Source organism: Diceros bicornis, chromosome 8, assembly GCF_020826845.1.
Source record: "Diceros bicornis minor isolate mBicDic1 chromosome 8, mDicBic1.mat.cur, whole genome shotgun sequence".
In the NCBI taxonomy this organism is placed as follows: domain Eukaryota; kingdom Metazoa; phylum Chordata; class Mammalia; order Perissodactyla; family Rhinocerotidae; genus Diceros; species Diceros bicornis.
Genome location: NC_080747.1, coordinates 1,349,780 through 1,369,673, shown reverse-complemented (window position 1 = coordinate 1,369,673; position 19,894 = coordinate 1,349,780). Strand labels below are relative to the sequence as shown.

General features: G+C 49.5%; 1 protein-coding gene across 1 annotated transcript in view; it reads left to right on the top strand.

Moving 5' to 3' along the window:
- The window catches only part of NELFA (negative elongation factor complex member A), a 28,792-nt gene that overhangs the window by 7,623 nt on the left and 1,275 nt on the right, over window positions 1-19,894 (top strand). The window contains exons 2-8 of the mRNA XM_058546556.1: window positions 10,812-10,983; window positions 12,790-12,951; window positions 14,732-14,821; window positions 17,118-17,248; window positions 17,344-17,413; window positions 17,822-17,910; window positions 19,021-19,132. Of these exons, the coding sequence (XP_058402539.1) occupies window positions 10,812-10,983; window positions 12,790-12,951; window positions 14,732-14,821; window positions 17,118-17,248; window positions 17,344-17,413; window positions 17,822-17,910; window positions 19,021-19,132 (826 nt within the window). The remainder of the gene's footprint in view (window positions 1-10,811; window positions 10,984-12,789; window positions 12,952-14,731; window positions 14,822-17,117; window positions 17,249-17,343; window positions 17,414-17,821; window positions 17,911-19,020; window positions 19,133-19,894) is intronic.

The following is a 19,894-nucleotide window of genomic DNA, read 5'->3' as shown; positions in this document are numbered from 1 at the left end:
TCCAGTATTTTAGTTTATTCAGTGAGGAATACAGAAGTGAGTTAAGGCCCCTGCTCTCTAAGAATTTATTATCTAGTTAGGGAAGTATGAATGATGTCTTGAAAATCCAGGCAGATGATTTCAGGATACAGTGTATATGAGGTGTTTTGCTAGCAACAAAGTGTCATAAAATGTAAATACTGACTTCATGATGTTTTAGCTATATTTGAAAGGGCTTTGAGGAAATGATAAATGCTGCTACTGGATAAAACCAGTGATCCCTCTGGTCCGAGACCTTGACACTGGCACCAAAGGAAGTTTTAGGGAGAGCAGAGGTGACTGAGATAACTGTTTAATATATAAAATTATCCAATTCATGAGACTACCATGGGAAATCTTGGGAATTCCAGTAATCAATGACTGGGATAGCTATGTATTTATCAGCTGGAATAACAAACAGATAAGGCCAGCTGTAAAGTGAACAAAAATCACAGACTCTTGGAAACTTTGCTGTTTGGAATCATATCAGTAAGAATGAAACATCCCACTTTTGCTTGGAGGATCTAAGACACTTTGACACAGAGAAGCAGCTTCAATGTCCAGCCCAGGTGCAGAGGTCAGATAAGAGGTGTCTGAACATGACTTCCACATCTCTTACCTTTGTTGTTTCCAGGGAAGCTGGACCCAGGTCCCTGTCACAGATTTGATGCCGACCTTTTACACACAGACTCAGCACTTCACTGAAGCTTTACCTGAACCCCACCGTTCCCCCCGAATTCCATACCTCTGTTGTTGTCTTTCTGTGCTGAGGCACTTGTGGTGCCTCCGGTGTATGACTGTTATCACAGTGAGTCAAGAACCTGATGTTGTCGGCCATAGGTTTGCCCCTGGTGGTCTTAGGCCGATTGGCCTAGGACAGTGGCTTCCTGTTGTAGTTCTGCGGTTCCCTATGACATGTTTTGGTGAAAAAAAATTTAATTTATCCTACAAAATTTGTTGGGCTTCCTTAAATTATGATTATCTTTCATCTGTTCTAGAGAACTCTCAGCAATTATCTCTTCAAATATTGACTTTGCCCCAGTTTTTCTTCCCTTTCTCTCTGAATGTCCAGTTAGGTGTGTGTGCGACTCCTCTGTTTTCTGTGTAGCCTCTTCATAATTTCTAATAATTTCTTCCCTATTATGTAACGATCTGGATAGCGTCTGACTTATCATTCCATCTCTTTCTTCTTCTCTTGTTAAACTTATTTACTGATTTCCTTTTCCTTTCTACAAGGTCTCTTCTGTTTTACTTACCTCCTTTATCTCCACATCCTACTCCCACTTTCCTAGGTAGCAACCATTTGTTCTGTCTTATACATGTCTTTTTGTATGTGTTCTTTAAAAATGTGTATTGCTTTTAGGAACTTTTTTTTCACTTTAGAAATAATTGACATAAACTGCCCGTATTTAAAGTGTGCACAGTGTGACGTACACAGCTGTAAAACCACTACGATGAAGACAACGAACAGACCACACCCTAATTCTTCTCCAGCCTCTTCGTCCTGTCTCCTCCCATCCCCCTCCCCATGCTGAGGTAACCACTGATCTATTTTTTGTTACTATAGATTAGTTTGCATTTTCTAGAATATTGTATAAATGGAATCATATAGAGTGCTTTTTTGATCAGGCTTTTTTCACTCAGCATCATTATTTTGAGATTCACCCATGTGTTATGTGTATTAATAATTCATAACTTTTACTGCTGAGTAGTGTGTTCCTCTGTATGGACATGCTACATATAGGGATATATCCTTGTGTGGACTGTTGTTTCTCTAGAGGAAGCACCTAGGAGAGGGATGGCCAGGTCCTAATGGTAGGTGTGTGTTTAACTTTTAAAGAAACTGCCAGACTGCTCTCCAATGGTTGAATCATTTCACTTTCCCACCAGGTGTGCGTGAGAGTTCTGCTTGTCCTTGTCAACATTTGGTACAGTCTTTTTAATTTCAAACATTCTGATATGGTTCAGTTTGCATTTCCATATGACTAATGATGTTGAGCATCTTTTCTTGTCTGTCTTGCCAGCGTAAATCTTCTTTGGTGAAGTGTTGATTCAGATCATTTGGGGCATATATATATATGTTTTGTTTTTTTTTTTTTGGTGAGGAAGATTAGCCCTGAGCTAATGTCTGTTGCCAATCCTCCTCTTTTTGCTGAGGAAGATTGGCCCTGAGCTAAGATCCGTGCCCATCCTCTTCTCCTTTATATGTGGGATGCCTGCCACAGCATGGCTTGTTAAGCAGTACATAGGTCTGTGCCCGGGATCTGAACCTGCAAAACCTGGGCCACTGAAGCAGAGCGTGCAAACTTAACCACTATGCCGCTGGGCCAGCCACTGGGGCATATATTTTTTAATTGATATAAATTATATTGTCTTACATACCTCAATCAATTTTTTTTAACAAAACATTATTTTTAATATTCACCCATGTTGCAGTTCATCTAATCCAAAGGTTGGCAAACTGAGGCCTGTGACCTGTTTTTGTAAGATCTGTGAGCTAAGAATGTTTTAAACATTATTAAAGGGTTATTTAAAAAAAAAAAAAAAGAAATGAGACAGTGACGTTATGTGGCCCACAAGGCCTAAAATAGTCACTCTCTGGCCCTTTACAGAAAAATGAGCCGACTCCTGAGCTGCTCAGCTGTGCCCCCCTGTTGCCGTCCTCGTGCACCTCCCTCTTGAGCACTGGGTGGCAGGCTGCCTCCAGCTCTGCCAAGACAAGTAACCCTGTGACACAGAGCTTCTTACCCATGTTACTCGGAAGACTTATCTGGAGTCTGTGCCCAGGGGTGGAATTGTGCCATCACAGAATGTATTTGCTTAAGTGGTGACGGGAGATGTCTGCACTCCCACCTGCAGTGCCTGAGGGCACCTGCACCACCTCTCCCCCGCCCACCAAGAGCTGTGTCCACTTGGCTGTTTTGGCAGATCATATGGTTGGAAAGTGCTGCCTCCTGTTCATCTGGGTTTTTCTGCTTCATTTGGGGCATCTGTTCCTGTGTTTGTTGCCTTCTCAGGTTTCCTCTTTGTACATTGCCTGTTAATAGCATCTGCCTATGTTTCTATTGGGGTTGCTGTTGTCTTGTTGATTTGCAGGGGCTTGTTGTACATCTTGGATATTAAGCACTCCTGGTTTTGAACATTACAGGTTGTATCTGCCATTCTGTTACCTGCCTGTTAACTTTTCCATTTGCCCTTCACTGAGCAGAAATCTCTTATTTTAATACACAGTAGTAAATTTTTTGGCTTATAGCTTGTGCTTTTGAAGTTTTCTTTGCTAAGTCATTAGATGTGCATCTTTTGTTTCTCTTCACTTTCTAGTAGTTCTGTTCACGGATAGGTCTCTAATCCATCAGGAGTATGCCCTGTATGTGCTGTTAGATTGGGAGTCAATTTTATTTTTCTCTGTGTTCTGAGCCCAGGGTCCCCAACCACGCATTTAGTAGATGCAAACCATCTCTCCTTTTCTCATGGATTTGTGGTGCCATGTGTGTGCGCATGTGTGATATTCCAGCAGTCCACTCCAGGTTGCCCTGTTGGCAAGAACTGGAAGCCCCATACTTATTCACACATCTGTCTCCCCCCAGAGACACAGTAAAAGTATACCACAAGAACATGGCTGAAGGTAGGATACTTGATGATTTCGTTTCATCTAAAAGTGGTTGTCTTAGTCTGCTTGGGCTGCCATAAGAAATTACCATAAACTGGGTGGTTAAAACAACAGACATTTATTTTCTTACAATTCTGGATGATGGGAAGCCCAAGATCAAGGTCCCAGTCTGAGTCCCAATCTAACAGCTGGCTGATTCACTTCCTTGTGAAGGCCCTCTTCCTGACTTGCAGACGGCAGGCAGCCTTCTTGTTGTGTGCTCACAGGACAAGAGAGACACTAATTTTATAAGGACACTAATCCCATTCGTGAAGGTCCCACCATGAAGGTGACCTAATCGCCTCCAAATACCATCGCTTTGGGAATTAGGATTTCAGCATATAAATTTGAGGGGGGACACACCACCATACGGTCTATAATAATGTTTTTTTTGTGTGTGTGAGGAAGATTGGCCCTGGGCTAACATCCGTGCCCATCTTCCTCTACTTTATATGGGACGCCACCACAGCATGGCTTGACAAGCGGTGCGTTGGTGCACGCCCGGGATCCGAACCTGCGAACCCCGGGCTGCCGAAGCAGAGCGCACGTGCTTAACCGCTACGCCACCTGGCCGGCCCCAACAATGGTCTTTTTTGTTTTTAACCTCCCTGCCGTTTTTTTTCCTTTAACGTTTTTGTAAATATTGTCCAATTTGCCTCATGGTAGTTGTATTAGTTTGCTAGGGCTGTTGTAACAAACTACCACAAACTGGACGTCTTAGAACAACAGAATGTATCGTCTCACATCTCTGAGGGGCCAGAAGTCAAATTCGTGCCTCTCTCCTAAGTTCTGGTGGCTGCAGGTGTCCTTTGGCTTATAGGGGCATCAGTCCAGTTGCTCAGCCATTTTCCCCCTCTACATGTCTGTCTCTGTGTCCAAATTTCCCCTTTTTGTAAGAACACTAGTCATGTTGGATTAAGACCTACTCGAATGACCTCGTCTTAACTGATTCCTCTGTAAAGGCCCTATCTCCAAATAAGGTCATATTCTGAGATCCTGGGGGTTAGGACTCCAGCATATCTTTTTGGAGGGGCACAATTCAACCTGTAACAGCAGGTTTTTGTGAACATAAGTGAATTCTCAGTTTATTTTGTGCTTACCTGTGAGCTTTTTTGAGACCGAGTCCTGTATCTTGCTCAGAGATTCCCTATCCCACCTTGCCTGACCCTTAGTGGAGACTCAGTGAGTGTCTGTGGAATGGGTGAGTTATTAGAGGTTCACGTTAATCACAAATCTGTCCCAGTCAGTGCATATGGGGTAGCCTCGTCTGTTTCCTGTCTCACAGGACCTCCTTTATCTAGTTGGTCTCCCATTGGTGGGCGTGGAGCTATTTCCTGTCTTTTGTTGCAGTGAATTCTCTCAGGACGCATGTCATTTTGCACAGGTGTGTGAGATAGCTAGAGGATTTATTCTTGGAAGTGCTAATTGCTCTGGCAGAAAGCACATACCTTATCAATTGTGATGAATGTTGCTAAAATAAACTTTGTAGAGGTTATGGCCATTTAAGTTCTTGTCAATGTGTGGTCACCTGCTCCTTGGGAAGGGTTCACCCCTTCCAGACACTATTCCAGGTGCTGAATCCTCAGGATGACTGTGTAAGCTGATGCTGTTAACTTATTATAGAGGGGGAAATTGTGGCACAAGCATGGGTAGGAATGTACCCCCGCTTTCCCGGGGAGCAGTGGCAGATTCAGGGTTTGGCCCTGGGTAGTTTGGACTCAGGAGCGTGTGCCGCAGAGTGCTTTGCCATCCCACCTGTCCTCCCAGACAAGCCAACAGTGGTCACACCGCTCCAACCTGCTAGTCTCACAAGTGGGAGGTGTGTCTCATCCTAGTTTTAAATTTTGCATTTCTCTTACATCAAATGAGGCTGGGTATCCTTTGCATTTTTAAGAGTCGTTAATCATTTTTCTAATGATAAACTTTCTCTTATTGACCTGTAGGATCAACCTCTGTATATGTGTGTGTATATATATATTTTATATACATATATATTGGGTTTTTTTAATTGCCTGTGATAGGAGTCGCAAGTATTTTTTCCCCAGTTTGTCATTTCTCTTTTGATTTCATTTATGGGGTTTGGAGTTTTTTGTGTGTTTTTCCATGTAAAAAAATACTTGTGTAGTCAAATTCAAATTCTTGTCTTTTATGGCTCCTTGGTTTAGAATCATACTTACAGAGGTTTGCTTCACTTAGCAATCATAAAAAAGAAGGACTTGTATGGTTTCTTCTGGTGCTTTTACAGTCTTATTTTTCAAATTGAAATCTGATCCATTTGAAGTTTATTTGGGAATGAAGGGAGAGGTAGGGAACATAGTCATATGGCATTTATAATACATCTTAATATCTGGTAAGATTAATCTCCCTCTTTTTAAATTTTCTTGTTTTTGTTGATGTTTTCATAGGAAGTTTAGAGTCAGACTGCCGTGTTCTGTGGAGAAAATCTTTCTGGAATTTGAGTGGGGTCACCCCAAACTAAAAGACTAACTGAGGGATAAGGTCCATCTTTAAGTGTTGAGAGCACCATACTTGTCATCTGTTCGAGCCCGTTTAGGGCTCCTCGTCATTGTAACATGTTCTTAGAGATTTCACGACATCTTAGGTGTGTTTCTAGGTATGGTCTTTTCTATTGCTTTTGTCACCTCCTGTTGTCTTACTGTGTCTTGAACTAATTTCTCTCCTTTATGTCCTTATTTTAGAGAGTTTTAAAAATTCATGGTACTATCATTGGTCACAGTGTCATTTGCTCTGTAGAAGCATTTGTCTGGTGAATATTGGTTTTTGTGGTCCTTTCTTCTTTTTGTTTGACTCTTTGGGTGCTCTTCTGCTAGTTTCTTTAGGATTCTAACTCCTCTTGACTGAAGCAGATGCTTCCTGGCCCAGCTGTTTATAGGAACTTCGTGTCAGGGAGGGCCAGAGCCTTGTTGCATGTGACAGGGACTGTCCCTTGGATGCAGGCCGTTCCTTGTCCTCCGCCTGCCCAGGTTGGCTCAGCAAGACTATCCCATGCAGTCTCTGCCCCTGCCAGCCCACTGCCAAGGTTCCTCCTCTAGAGAGCTCAGCTGTGGTTCTTGGCACGTGCACTTCTGACATCTGGGGGACATGCTGCCCAACGAGGGCTAGGGACACTCCTGCCTCTAGGCACGGACAGAGTCCATTTGTTCTAGGCAATCCCAGGTGTGATGCCAGCTTTGGAGACTTCTGCAGGCTTTGGCTGAACTTGCCTCGGGTGCCCTCTCAGGTACTCCCCCACCTGTTTGTTTGTTTTGTTTTGTTTTTTTTTGGTGAGGAAGATTCATTCTGAGCTAATAACATCTATTGCCTATCTTCCTCTTTTTTTGCTGAGGAAGATTAGCTCCAAGATAACATCTGTGCCAGTCTTCTTCTCTTTTGTATGTTGGTTGCCACCACAGCATGGCTTGACAAGTGGTGTAGGTCTGCGCCCAGGATCCGAATCCATGAACCCTGGGCTGCCAAAGTGGAGCACGCAAACTTAACCACTATGCCACAGGACTGGCTCCCTCCCCTGCCTGTTTTTTTCCCTCATACAATTTTTCAAATTGAGATATTCACATAGAATTCATTCTTTTAAAGTGTACAGTTCAGTGATTTTGGTACATTTTCAGTGTTATGCAACCATCACCACTATCTAATATCAGAACATTTTCATCATCCCAAAAGGAACCCTGTACCCATTAGCAGACACTCTCCATTCCCCCCTCCCTCAGCCCCAGGAAACTACCATTCCGTTTTCTGTATCTGTGGATTTATCTGTTCTGGATATTTCGTATAAACGGAATCATACACTATGTGGTCTTTTGTGACTGGCTTCTTTCACTTACCGTAATGTTTTCAGGGTTCGTCTATGTTGTAGCATGCGCCAATACTTCTTTTTATTGCCAAATTATGTTCCGTTGTATAGATAAACCACATTTTCTTCATCCATTCGTCAGGTGATGGACTTGGGGTTGTTTTCACTTTTTGGCTATTATGAATAAAGCCATTCATGTACAAGGTTTTCGGTGGATGTATGTTCTCAGTTCTTTTGGGTCTGTACCTAGGAGAGGAGTTGCTGGGTCATATGGTAACTCTGTGTTTATGTTTTTGGGGAACCGACAGACTGCCCCAGTGGCTGCCCCACTTTACACCCTGCCCAGCATTGTTGGAGGGCTCCAGTGTCTCTTCCCCTTTGCCATATGTCATCGCCCATCCTGTTGATTCTGGTCTTCACAGGCATGTGAGGTGGTGCCTGTCCGTTGGCCCACGTTACGTCTGAGGCCTCTCCTCTCCTCTCCTGTGTTGTCATCTGGGAGGTGGACATTCCGAGACACAGTCTGTTTCCTGTTCTTGATGCTTTCCGGGTGATTGCTGATGGTGGGACCTGCCATCTTTATGGACCTATCTAAAACAGGTTTAGATATGAGGAATTTTTTTTACATAATTTTTAGATATGAGGAATATTTTTTTTTACATACATACACGAGGGACATGTGTTTACCCTTAACTCATTGTAAGTGACGGGTACAATTGTTAAATTTTTCATTTCACGCCTTTTTGTTTTTAATATAGAACAGAGCTTAGGGCCGGCCCCGTGGCTTAGCGGTTAAGTGCGTGCGCTCCGCTGCTGGCGGCCCGGGTTCGGATCCCGGGCACTCACCGAGGCACCGCTTCTCTGGCCATGCTGAGGCCGCGTCCCACATACAGCAACTAGAAGGATGTGCAGCTATGACATAGAACTATCTACTGGGGCTTTGGGGGAAAAAGTAAATAAATAAAATTATAAAAAAAAAAAAAAGAACAGAGGTTATAGCTCAGCTGAATTAAAAGGGAGAGAGTGGTAATAATAAGGGGGCCATTATTCTGTAACAACAACAAAAAGTCCCTCGCCACAAATGTTAAATAAATGTTTACCATTTTTGCCATACATCAAAAGAACATAATTCTGTGTATTTCAAGAGACGGTCTTTTAGAATCAGGTCAGCTGGCACTGGATCCCGTGCATGGCCAACGCGAGGTGCAGAGTGTCAGTAAAGGACACCAGAGCCTTGAAGCTGTAACCTTGGTGGCACATGCACCTCTTCTTGGGTGGGCTCCAGCATGGTGAGTTGGGGGCGGCTATGGTGCCGGTGGGGATGGCAGGTACTGCCCCCGTGAGGCCAAGAGGGAGGGACCGCATGTCTGAGGTCGCAAAGGGGTTCCATTTGGGCAGGGACACTGGACTCCTACCGCCTGGCCATTCCTGAAAGACTGTGTGATGGGGGGTGGGTCAGCGGGCAGCACCCAGGTTAGGTGTGACCTCTTGAGGCAGATTGCCCTGTTTCCTGAGGCCAGTGGGGAGCTGGTAATGAGATTTAAGCCAAAACATGAATGGGATCCAGTTTGTATTTTTATGTGTGTGTGTGTGTGTGTGTGTGAGAAGAAGATCAGACCTGAGCTAATATCCCTCGCCAGTCCTCCTTTTTTTTTTTTTTCCTGAGGAAGACTGGCCCTGGGCTAATATCTGTGCTCATCTTCCTCTACTTTATATGAGACACCGCCACAGCATGGCTTGACAAGCGGTGCGTTGGTGTGTGCCGGGGATCCAAACCCGGGCCACCACAGTGGAGCACGTGTACTTAACCGCTGTGCCACCCAGCCCGGCCCCCAGTTTGTATTTTTGAAAGCTCTGTTCCACTGCAGTGAGGAGAATGGATGCGACGAAGGTGAGAGTGGAGGCCGGGTGAGAGATGGCGGTACTCTAGGTTTGGAGGTGACAGGTGGGTGGTTGAGGGTCTTCGTGGGACAGAACACGGGCAGGGGAAGGGGAGTTGTAAGGAGGACTGTGTTCGGGTTTCAGCTCGGGCGTCTGTCAGTCTGGACACAACAGTAGCAAACAGGCTTAAACAAGGAGTGACCACCACCTCATACCCCGCACCCCTCGTGGGTGGGTGCCCGCCCTCTCTGCTTCACGCTGTTCGCACCGGTCAGAGGAAACATGGCAAAGAGGAGTGGGGCAGACCCGTGCTGGCTTTCAGCGCTTTGGCAAGGAGGGGACATTGCTGGCCACAGTGATCCCTAGGAGGCAGGGCACTGGGCTGGGCAGAACAGCACTGAGCAGAGAATTCAGCTTCCCAGGCATTGAGGGGGCGCAGGCGGGGGCCTCACATCACCGTGGTCCTCTGGGGGGCTGGCCTCCTGCAGGTTCTTCTCTTTATTGTGTCATCCGGAGAGAATAACATGAGCCCCTCGCCTAGCCATGGGGAGTGCAGGGCCTTACCCCAGCGCCTCCTCCAGGAGGCGTCTCCTTCCGTCTCAAATCCCGGCAACTGCTGACTCCAGCCCCGCTGGCCATCCTCTGTGCTGTGGGGGGGCCTAGGCGAATGCACGGCTGGCGGGTCACAGAACAGGATGGGTGCTCCACCCCACTTTCTCTGCCTGCACAGGCACACGCCCTTTCCCAAGCAGCCGAAGGTGACTGACACGCCAACCCTTTGCTCTGCTGAGCATGTCAAGGTCACTCACCTGCCTTGGTGTTCCCCTGTCACTACCCAAGATGCTTCCATCAGCAGGTTTCCTAAACCGGGGGCGTTGGTGGCCCAGCTTACGCCCTTAGCAACATGCACTCAAAGAAGGCAGGGACTGGAATGTGCCAGCTTGTCTTGGATGGCCTTCCCATTTCCTGTTGTCTCAGCACACCAGGAGACTGGGTGCTGCCAGGAACCGTCTAGGAGGCTGTGGGGAGCTGTGCCCACCCCTGCAGAGGGCAAGCGACAGGCCAAGGTGGGGGCACTAGATGCGAGTGGGCATTGCAACCACTGCAGCCTGGCGGAGGCTGTGGCAGCCTAGGGAAGCGGGATGGTCCTGGGGTGGGGGGCGCAGAGGAAGGGAGCCTACAGGTTCCCATGAGGGTGCGGCCAGGCATGGGGGCAGTTGCTGTAGAGGTTGGACACTGCTTTGGGCTCCTCTCTGTGTTTAATAACAGAGGTGCACGGACACTCGCTTCTGCTCGGCTCCAGCCCTACATTCACACGCGAGGTGGCAGTGCTGCTCGAGGAGCAGGTGATGGGTTCCCAACAGGGGCAGCATGGGCTTGAGGGCAGTGAGATGGCTGCCCAGCAGGCTGTTGGCATCCCGCTCAGGACCATCATCTCTCCTTTCTTGGCAGATGAAGGGCGCCCTGACAGAGATCATCCAGCTGGCCACTCTGGACTCGGACCCCTGGGTTCTCATGGTAGCTGACATTCTGAAGTCCTTTCCCGATACCGGTTCTCTTAATCTGGATCTTGAAGAGCAAAATCCCAACGTTCAAGATATTTTAGGAGAACTTAGAGAAAAAGGTACGTTGTGTACGTGTTTGGTTTATGCTGGGAGAAGGGAAACAGGTCTTCCTTAAATCATCTTTTCTAAAATGAATTTGAACTTGTTATATTGTGTACTGTGTAGTGTCCTGTGGTTCCTAAAATGTTAACTGTATACACCCTTCATGTGCTACCTTCATATTTTGCCAGGCTTTGAAAAACAAGCTTGTAACAGCCCGTAGGCCCCTCCTCACTGCACTTGCTTTATCTGCATTACGTATTGTTTTCACGCCCACACACTGTCCCTGCTCAGCTCCGTGAGGGTATAGGCTCTGCCTATTCAGGTTGTATCTCCAGAGCCTAGAACATTCCCTGGCAGAGTAGGTGCTCAGAAATGTGTGTTGAGGGGCCGGTCTGGTGGCGCAGCGGTTAAGTGCGCATGCTCCGCTTTGGTGGCCCAGGGTTCGCAGGTTCGGATCCCGGGTGCGCACCGACGCCACTTGTCGAGCCGTGCTGTGGCGGCATCCATATAAAGTAGAGGAAGATGGGCAGGGATGTTGGCCCAGGGCCAGTCTTCCTCAGCAAAAAAGAGGAGGATTGGCAACCGATGTTAGCTCAGGGCTGATCTTCTTCACACACACAAAAAAGAAATGTGTGTTGAAACTTTCAGCAGTTCAGTTGTTTAAACATGAATTGACAGTCATTTGCAAATGATCTGAAAGAACATGGTGAGAGGAGAAGGTCTGTTCCTCTCCTAGTTTGGAGGGTTGGAACTGGCAGCCCCTTAAAGATGGAACCTGTGCCCCTGTGCTCCTGCAGGCCTGGTGGCCTGGCTATCCCCCATGTTGCTCCCGACACCTCTTCTCACCTACGAGGTGACCACTCGCTCTCACTCTAGGTTTTCACTTGATTTGTAACTGCACACGCACAACATAGATACTTTCAGAGTGTCAGGAAGCAAACCTGAGATGTCTGTGTCCTGGTGGTTAGCTTGACAAGGATCCAGACAAGGCCCACGCCCACCTGGGTGACGTCTCTCAGGCAATAGGAAGGGCCTGCTCTGTCTTCCGCTCCAAATGGGCTTCTTGGCCCCTGGGGGGCCTGATCCTCTGGGGGGGGGGCAGGGGTGTGGCTCATCTGTGCTTTCCCTCCAGGTTAGCTAATCAACTGATTCGAGGCAGCAGGAGCTGCTTCTCCCAGGGTTTTCTACTGAGCTCTAACTGCTGGGTGAACAGACAGACCTAGGAAGCATGCCTGGGTGCTTCGTCTGAGGGCCAGGATTCAGCAGGGTGCAGGAGGGACCACTGACCGGGGCCATGGGGACTGGAGGAGAGAAGCCATGATGGCCACAGAGTTTCCTTTCCTTCTGTCTAAGGCGTGTTTCGGCAAAACTTTCTGATGCTCTAGGAATGCAGAAAACATCTTCCGAAAATAGCTGTATTGATGTACGTCTCTGGTGCCTAATGCTTACAACTAACAAGCCAAGACACTCCTGACCCTCGACTCGCACACCCTCAAGCCCAGCAGTTCCTGGTGGGGCCCAGGCCGCTCTGCCTCTGAAAAGCTCCCTAGGGAGTCTACTGACTCCCTCCTGGTGGATGGGCTGCTAGTCCTTGACCTTCAGCCCACGTGGATGGCTTTGATTGCTGGGTGATGGCAGAGCTGAAACACTGGGGAGTTAGTCTCATGGATACTTGTTTTCTGTTTTGAAAACAAAGCAGAAGCTCCACGACTATAAACAGGAAACTGCATTTTCGGTTGTCTTTTCCTATTAGCTGTGAAACTCGTGGCCTGTGTAAGGGAAACGCACCTCCTAATGTGTTGTGTTGGTTCTTGAACGGGCAGTGAACGAGTGCGAAGCATCAGCCATGTTGCCGCTGGAGTGCCAGTACTTGAATAAAAACGCTCTGACAACCCTCGCCGGACCGCTCACTCCCCCAGTGAAACATTTTCAGTTAAAACGGAAACCGAAGAGTGCCACGCTGAGGGCAGAGCTCCTGCAGAAATGTAAGTGCCCACCATCTTCATGTGGGTCTGGAGGGTGGGTGTGCCTGGCTGAGGGGGCTGGCCTCGGGCCTCATTGGGACCCTCTGCAGTGGGGGCCACGCCCAGCCTTGGAGGTCCAGCAGATTTGGGAAAACTGACTGCAGAGCAAATCATGCTTTTGTCTTATTTCTATAGTTTTTATTTTTAGATTTCTTTTAGCTTTTATGGTACCTAAAAACTGTCTTTTCAGGACAGAGTTCTACATAGTGGTTTTTTTTTTTTTTTAAGAAATTTATTTATTCCTATGTTAAATGGTGCAGTCTAAAAATCTGCTTTAGAAACTTCAGAATTTTCAGGTTAAAGTGTCTGTAACAATCTTTGTTACAAAATGAAGTCTGTACTGAGAGTCTCACAGGTGCTGAGACAGGCAGCCTCAAAAAGGCTTCTGAAAGGCTGGATCCTTCCTCCTGTAACTTTACCTTATTCTTTCGTTGCAAATGATCTCAATTTGACGTTAAAATGTGTGGTAGATATTTGCTGGGAAAAAGGCAAGGAAATTGATTTCTTCAACCAAATAGCAAAACACAGATTTCAATAAGCTGTTTTGTTTTGAATGGTTTTGGAATTGATATTAGTAACATGCAGTAGTCCCCCCTTATCTGCTGGGGATATGTTCTAAGACCCCCAGTAGACGCCTGAAACCACGGATAGTACCAAATGCTGTATGTACTATGTTAAAGGAAGCACTTTACGGCTTCTCTTCGGCATATCTGAACTGCCAGCATCACTACTGTTGAGCTTTGGGCCATTATTAAGTAAAATACAAGTCACTGGAACATAAGGACTGTGATACCGTGACAGTCGACCTGATAAGGGAGATGGCTACTAAGTGACTAATGGGCAGATAGCATATATAGTGTGGATACACTGGACAAAGTGATGATTCACACCACGCCACTCAGATGTGGAATTTCCCATTTAATGTTTTTAGACCACAGTTGATCTCGGGTAAAACTGCAGAAAGCAAAACTATGGATAAGGGGGGATTACTACATAAATGCCTTGTTTTCAAAAAATATGAATAAAACACAGTAGCCATTTATGACTCATGGTTCAGAATGGGCAGCGTCCTGGGGCCAGCGCTGCTCTGTGGCTTCACGGAGCTGGCCAGACACGGCCCAGGCCTCAAGCCCATTGGGCAGCCTTTCACGGTCTTTGCTCAACTCTTCAGTCCCTCTGTGTGGTCAGCAGTTGCACCTGCCCTCCTGAGGCAGAACCTGGCGCTGTGCGCAGGAGCCCTGTCCCTCCCTGAATCGGGTCAGGAAAATCTCTTCCTTTCTTCCTCATATTTATGCATCTGTGATGGGAAGTGCTGGCTATACCTGATGACCACAAGTGAGGACACACCACCTCGGCTGCCCGGGAGGCCCCATGGCCCGACTCCAGACCTGGCGCAGGGTCCCCACAAGGCTTCCCTCCTAAGTCCTTCTCAGACCCCTCTGGAGCCCTTCTGCCGCCTTTTGTGCCGGGCTTGCCCATCATCTCCTGGGGAGCCCCACAGCTCTACTTACCTGAAAGTAGTTTTCCACACAGCAAGTGTAGCTGCAGCGTTTCAGCTCATGTAGGCCTTCTCAGTGAACCAGTGAATGCTTATTTAGAAACGCAGACCTCTGTGTCTGTGCGTGAATACTTAAGAGTCATACTTCTTTGTAAATCAGATTGATTGAGGCATAATCCACATGCAGTGACAGGTGCATTGTCATTCTAACGAGTACTGACACATGCAGCCTTCTCCTTACAGCCACCGAGACCGCCCAGCAGCTGAAGAGGAGCGCGGGGGTGCCCTTCCACGCCAAGGGCCGGGGGCTGCTCCGGAAGATGGACACCACAAGTAAGGCTGCACTCGCCCTGCCCAGGTGGCCCGTGCATGCTGCTGTGCGTTCAAGCTTGAGGGCCTCCGGACTCCTGATGTGTCTGGGCTTGCTTATGGGTCAGAGCTGTCTGTCACTTGTCAAATATGAGGGTAGTACCCTAATATAAGGGTACTATTTTTCCTCGTTAGCAAAGTCATTTAAATGTTGAGATCTGATCAGACAGAAGGTCCTAAAGGTGCCTTCCAGGTCTGTTGGGGAGCATTTGTGATGTGAGGAGAGAGCTTAAGGTTAATTTCAGAAGCTTTTCCACTTACAGAAAGACCTGGAAAGATATGCATGAACATGCTAAGATGAGGAAGACCAGAATTTGAGGCAAACATGAGTTTTTGCTTCTCTCTTGCCTGTAGCACCTGTAGGTGGGTGTGGGCAACTGTGTTCCCGTCCTCCTGCCTGAGGTCCTGCTCGGCCCCTGCTGGCCCCAGGGGCTGTTGCTGTCCTCTGAGCTTCTCCACCGTGGGCAGCAAAAGTGATGCCTCCTGGAATGTGGCTCCTCAGGAGCTTCAAACCTGACTTAGTGGGGAGTGAAATGCCTAAGACAGCCAGTCGGCCCAAAGCCATGTTCCGTTTTCTTTTTTTTTTAAATAATTTTATTTATTTATTTTCCCCCAAAGCCCCAGTAGATAGTTGTCTGTCATAGTTGCACGTCCTTCTAGTTGCTGTATGTGGGATGCGGCCTCAGCATGGCCGGAGAAGCAGTGCGTCGGTGCACGCCCAGGATCCAAACCCAGGCCACCAGCAGCGGAGCGCGCGCACTTAACCGCTAAGCCACGGGGCCAGCCCTAAAGCCATGTTCTTAGGCCTGCACCTTCAGCCTTCCCTCAGGGTGGGGAACAGAAAGCCCCGCACGCACATAAGCAGAACAGATATTTATGACGAGAAAATGGGTTGTCCTGGAGCTTGCCTCCTGAAGGCACTAGACAAACAACCCAAAGGGCCAGAGGGTAGGACAGCCATTCTCCCGAGTTCCTGGTCCTTCCTTGCCCCTGCACTGCTCCCTCCCCAGGGAAGGGCCCCGGGCTGGCCAAACAGCAGGAAGGCTGGTCACATGAAAACAAAGCAGATGTGCACGCCCATTGGAGGCGAAAGGGAAGCCTATGGGGCCCAGCCCTCTTGGTTCACTTGTGCACACCCACAGTCCTGAAGCTTTCGTGTAGGACCTGCCCTCTTGGTATTGGCTGACTTGTCACTGTTGGGGGGATGGTCCTCTGGCCCCATCACCTCAGGGCAGGCTTTTGTCCCCGGTGCCTTGGAAGCACATCCTGTTGATGTGGGCCCCTCTCTGTCATGTCCTTGCCTGCCCCCACATGCTCATCCTCCTGAGAAAGCTTCCTTCACCTTCCTTCCCACGCCCCAGTCAGGTGTCCTGAGGATAGGGGTGGCAGTCAGTATGTCCTTAACCCAGTGTCCAGAGGATATAGTTTAGTGGGTGCTTTTCTGCCCTGGTCCTGTCGGCTGTGCTGAGAAGGGGCCATGTGTGCACTGGGCCTGGGTCATTGTATGAGATCTGATAGTGAGTGACCCTTGTGTCTGCAAGCTGAACACTGAGACAGGTCCCGGTGACAGTAATGGGGAGGCACCAGCTGGCTAGGGAATGAGTCAGGCCCCCTAATGTCAGGTGACTTCCCGTTGACAGACGCAGGACCAGGCTTGGGGAGAGAGGGAGGGTGATTGTGGCTGCAGAGTGTGTGGGCGTCTAGCCTGTAACAAATTCATTTACCAAGAGGCGCAAGAAAAAAGCGGAGGTTGAGAGAGCTGTCTGTGCTGATAAAAGACTCAGTGTGTTAGGGCGGGCAGTTGCAGGTGTGGCGTCTTTGTTTCAGTTCAGTGTTTTTGGCAAAAATGTCATAGGTTAGCTGTGATATCACTGCTTCCCAGGGCCTCACTCTTCTGGGCAGGCCAACTCGATGCTGAGTGCTTGGACGCAGGGAAAGGGCAGGCCCTCGCTCCCTAAGGACGGGAGTTGCAGGCATCCTGGGGACGTCACCTCCACCTGCCCTCATAGAGATGCGGTGAATCTGTGGGAATCAGGCTCAGCCTGCTGAGGGGTGCCAGTGGGTGAGGCGAGCAGGCTAGCATCTCCTTCCTCCAGAACACCTGGGCGGAACAGCCTCTGCTTGTAATAGAAAAGCGTAGAACATACCAGTGGCAGGAGACAAGCCACTCCCTGCCATCCTGCCCTGGGGCAGCCCCATCCCCGGCCATCCCTGCTGGTCATCGCCACTGGACCACTGACAGGCACCATCTTCTCTGCAGCCCCCCTCAAAGGCATCCCAAAGCAGGCGCCCTTCAGAAGTCCCACCACCCCCAGTGTCTTCAGCCCTGCCGGGAATCGGACCCCTATCCCGCCTTCGAGGACGCCTCTGCGGAAGGAGAGGGGAGTGAAGGTGGGCACGTCCCCTCTGGTGTCGGGGCCCCCACAAGATTGGCCTTGGCGCTGCTTACATTGTACTTAAAGGTGGGCTTCTGTCTGTTTTGGCAGCTGCTTGACATTTCTGAGCTGGATATGGTCGGCGCAGGCCGAGAAGCAAAGAGAAGAAGGAAGACATTGGGTGCGCATCAGGGGCTTCCTGTCAGGGTCTGGGGAGGGAGAGTGGCTGCGCTGCTGGGGGGCTTGGTGAGGGCTGCCAGGCCACGGGGAAAGGGCCAGGCTTCCTGACCCTTCCTCTTCCTTTTCTCGTGGAGGCCTGCGTTTCTTGTCTTACTGTTGCCTTTTATGTCTCAACAAGATCATCTCTAACTGAAAAGAGGTGACCACAAATGGCAGCACATTTCCTAAGGACTCATTTTCTTCTTTGCCTGGAGACCCGTGTTTGAAGTGCACACTTGTGTAGTATTTCAGAACTGTCTTGCTGAGCCGGCGTGGGTGACACGTGCACCTTCTGAACCAGGTCTGCTAGGCCCGCCCTTCAGGTGGGCCACTGCCAGGGGCACTGATGAGGACTCTGCTTTGTCAACAGATACGGAGGTGGTGGAAAAGCCAGCCAAGGAAGAGACAGTCGTTGAGAACGCCACCCCAGACTACGCAGCCGGCCTGGTGTCCACACAGGTAGGGCTTTAGTGAGTCTGCGGCGCTTCCCACGACTGCCAGTCTCTCCCTGCAGCCTCACGTGGCCAAAGTGTGTGCTCCTTCTTGTTCCGATTGTTAGCCACTCTAAAACGTGTTCTATCAGAGAATATATATGTGTATATACATATGTATGTACATATGTGTGCAGGTATGTATGTACGTATGTGTGTATGTATGTATATGGACATGTATATGAGAGGCAGCACCAGCCAGAGGCCCTGACATGGGCATGGCACCTGGGTTTGCAACATGCACGTGCCACATGTGCCGGCTGGAGGGGCTCCTTGGCAAGCCTCTCCACTGCGCCTTGGTTTCCCCTCTGTCCAGCGAAGGTGGTGATGCTAGCCTTGCAGGTGCAAGGGTGAGGGAGGGCGAGCGCTGGTGGGCTGAAGTTGCCAGATGTGGCGCCTCAACGCAGTTCGCTTTACTGCTCAGAAGACCTCTGCCCGTGGGGAAAGGTCCCGCCTGCCGTGGGGGAGGTTAGACAGCCAAGCGCAGCTCGCTTCTCAGTCTCATCTACGCAGACTGTGCAGGTGCAGCTTGTGGTGATACATCTGCAGGCAGGGCCTGGAGCAGGCCTTGTCACCATCAGTCATTTCTGAGTAGTGGGTTACTTCTTAGTGCATAGCTGTGTTTTCTCATTTTCTGATAGTGAGCATGTCTTCCCTTTATCATATGCTCTTGTGGTAAGAAAAAACATTGTTGAACTTTCTTCTTTCCTCAAAGATGGCTGGTTTGGGAGGCTCCTTGACCAAACAGGAGCAGCCCAGCCCCCTTCTCCTCTGCTGAGGCAGCTCCAGGTGGGGGGGGGGGGGGCGGGAGCAGGGAAGGGCCTGATGTTTGGGGTTCAGTACTGCCGAGCATGGGGGCTTGTGGTTCGGAGAAGTCCCCTTCCCCAGCCCTGGGGAAAGCAGTGTCCTACTTCAGGATTGAGGGGGACCTCCTGTGGAGGTGGAGGTTTATGTCTGCATGTGGGTGAGCTGCCGAGGCCCGCGGAGGAGCCAGCACAGCCCAGCGTCTGGGGGAAACAGTCTGGTCTCACACAGAGACCCCGGCCTCTTCTGGAAGGGACCATACACTGTCTTGCAGAAACTCGGGTCTTTGAACAATGAGCCTGCGCTGCCCTCCACGAGCTACCTGCCTGCCACGCCCAGCGTGGTCCCAGCCTCATCCTACATCCCCAGCTCCGAGACCCCACCAGGTGAGCAGGCAGCAGGGCCTCTGAGCCCTCAGCTCACCCAGGGGGCACTCTGTGTCAGGTTCAGCCTCCCTGAGGCCCCTCACCAGCACCCACCAGGGAGGGAGCAGCATCTTCCCAGGACTTGCTCACGTGGTGCTTCCTCGGGTGTCAGGACATCTGTCTTGTGTCCTTCTACAGACCTGCTGGTGCTGCCTGGGGGTGGGAGACCCTCCTGGCTAGCACAAGTTTCAAGAAATAAACCCCAGGTTTTCACCTGTTTTGCCTTTCCTGGGGGGAAGCAAACAGCTGCCCCTTGTAGAGCCCAACAGGAGCGAGTCCCAGTGTGGGAGCAGGAGGAGGTTGCCAAGGTTACAGCACCTGAGGGTCCAGGGTCCCCTCATACCTAGAATATAAGAAAGAAGGTATCTGAAGAAAAGGCAGTTAGTGGTTTCTGTTCTGAGGCTTTTGCTCCATTGGGCTCGGCTTTGCCTGCCAGGTGCTTGGCCCTGGGGAGGAAGGCAGCCAGAGAGGGCCCTGAGGTCAGGCAGCCATGCTGGGCTTTGGAGGCTGCCTTCCTGTTTTCTCACCAGTGGCCAGGGTGGGGGAACCTGGCCTCCCAGGCCAGGAGCTGACCAGAGTTTGGACATCTTATCTGCCCGTCTAGCAAGGCTTGAGACCTCTGGCTGGAGGGTGGGGCTCCTGGGGGCTTGTGCCCATCACCCAGCTGGATGGCTCCTGCTCCAGCTGCGGGCCAGAGGGCCTCTCTTCAGAAAGCACAGAGCC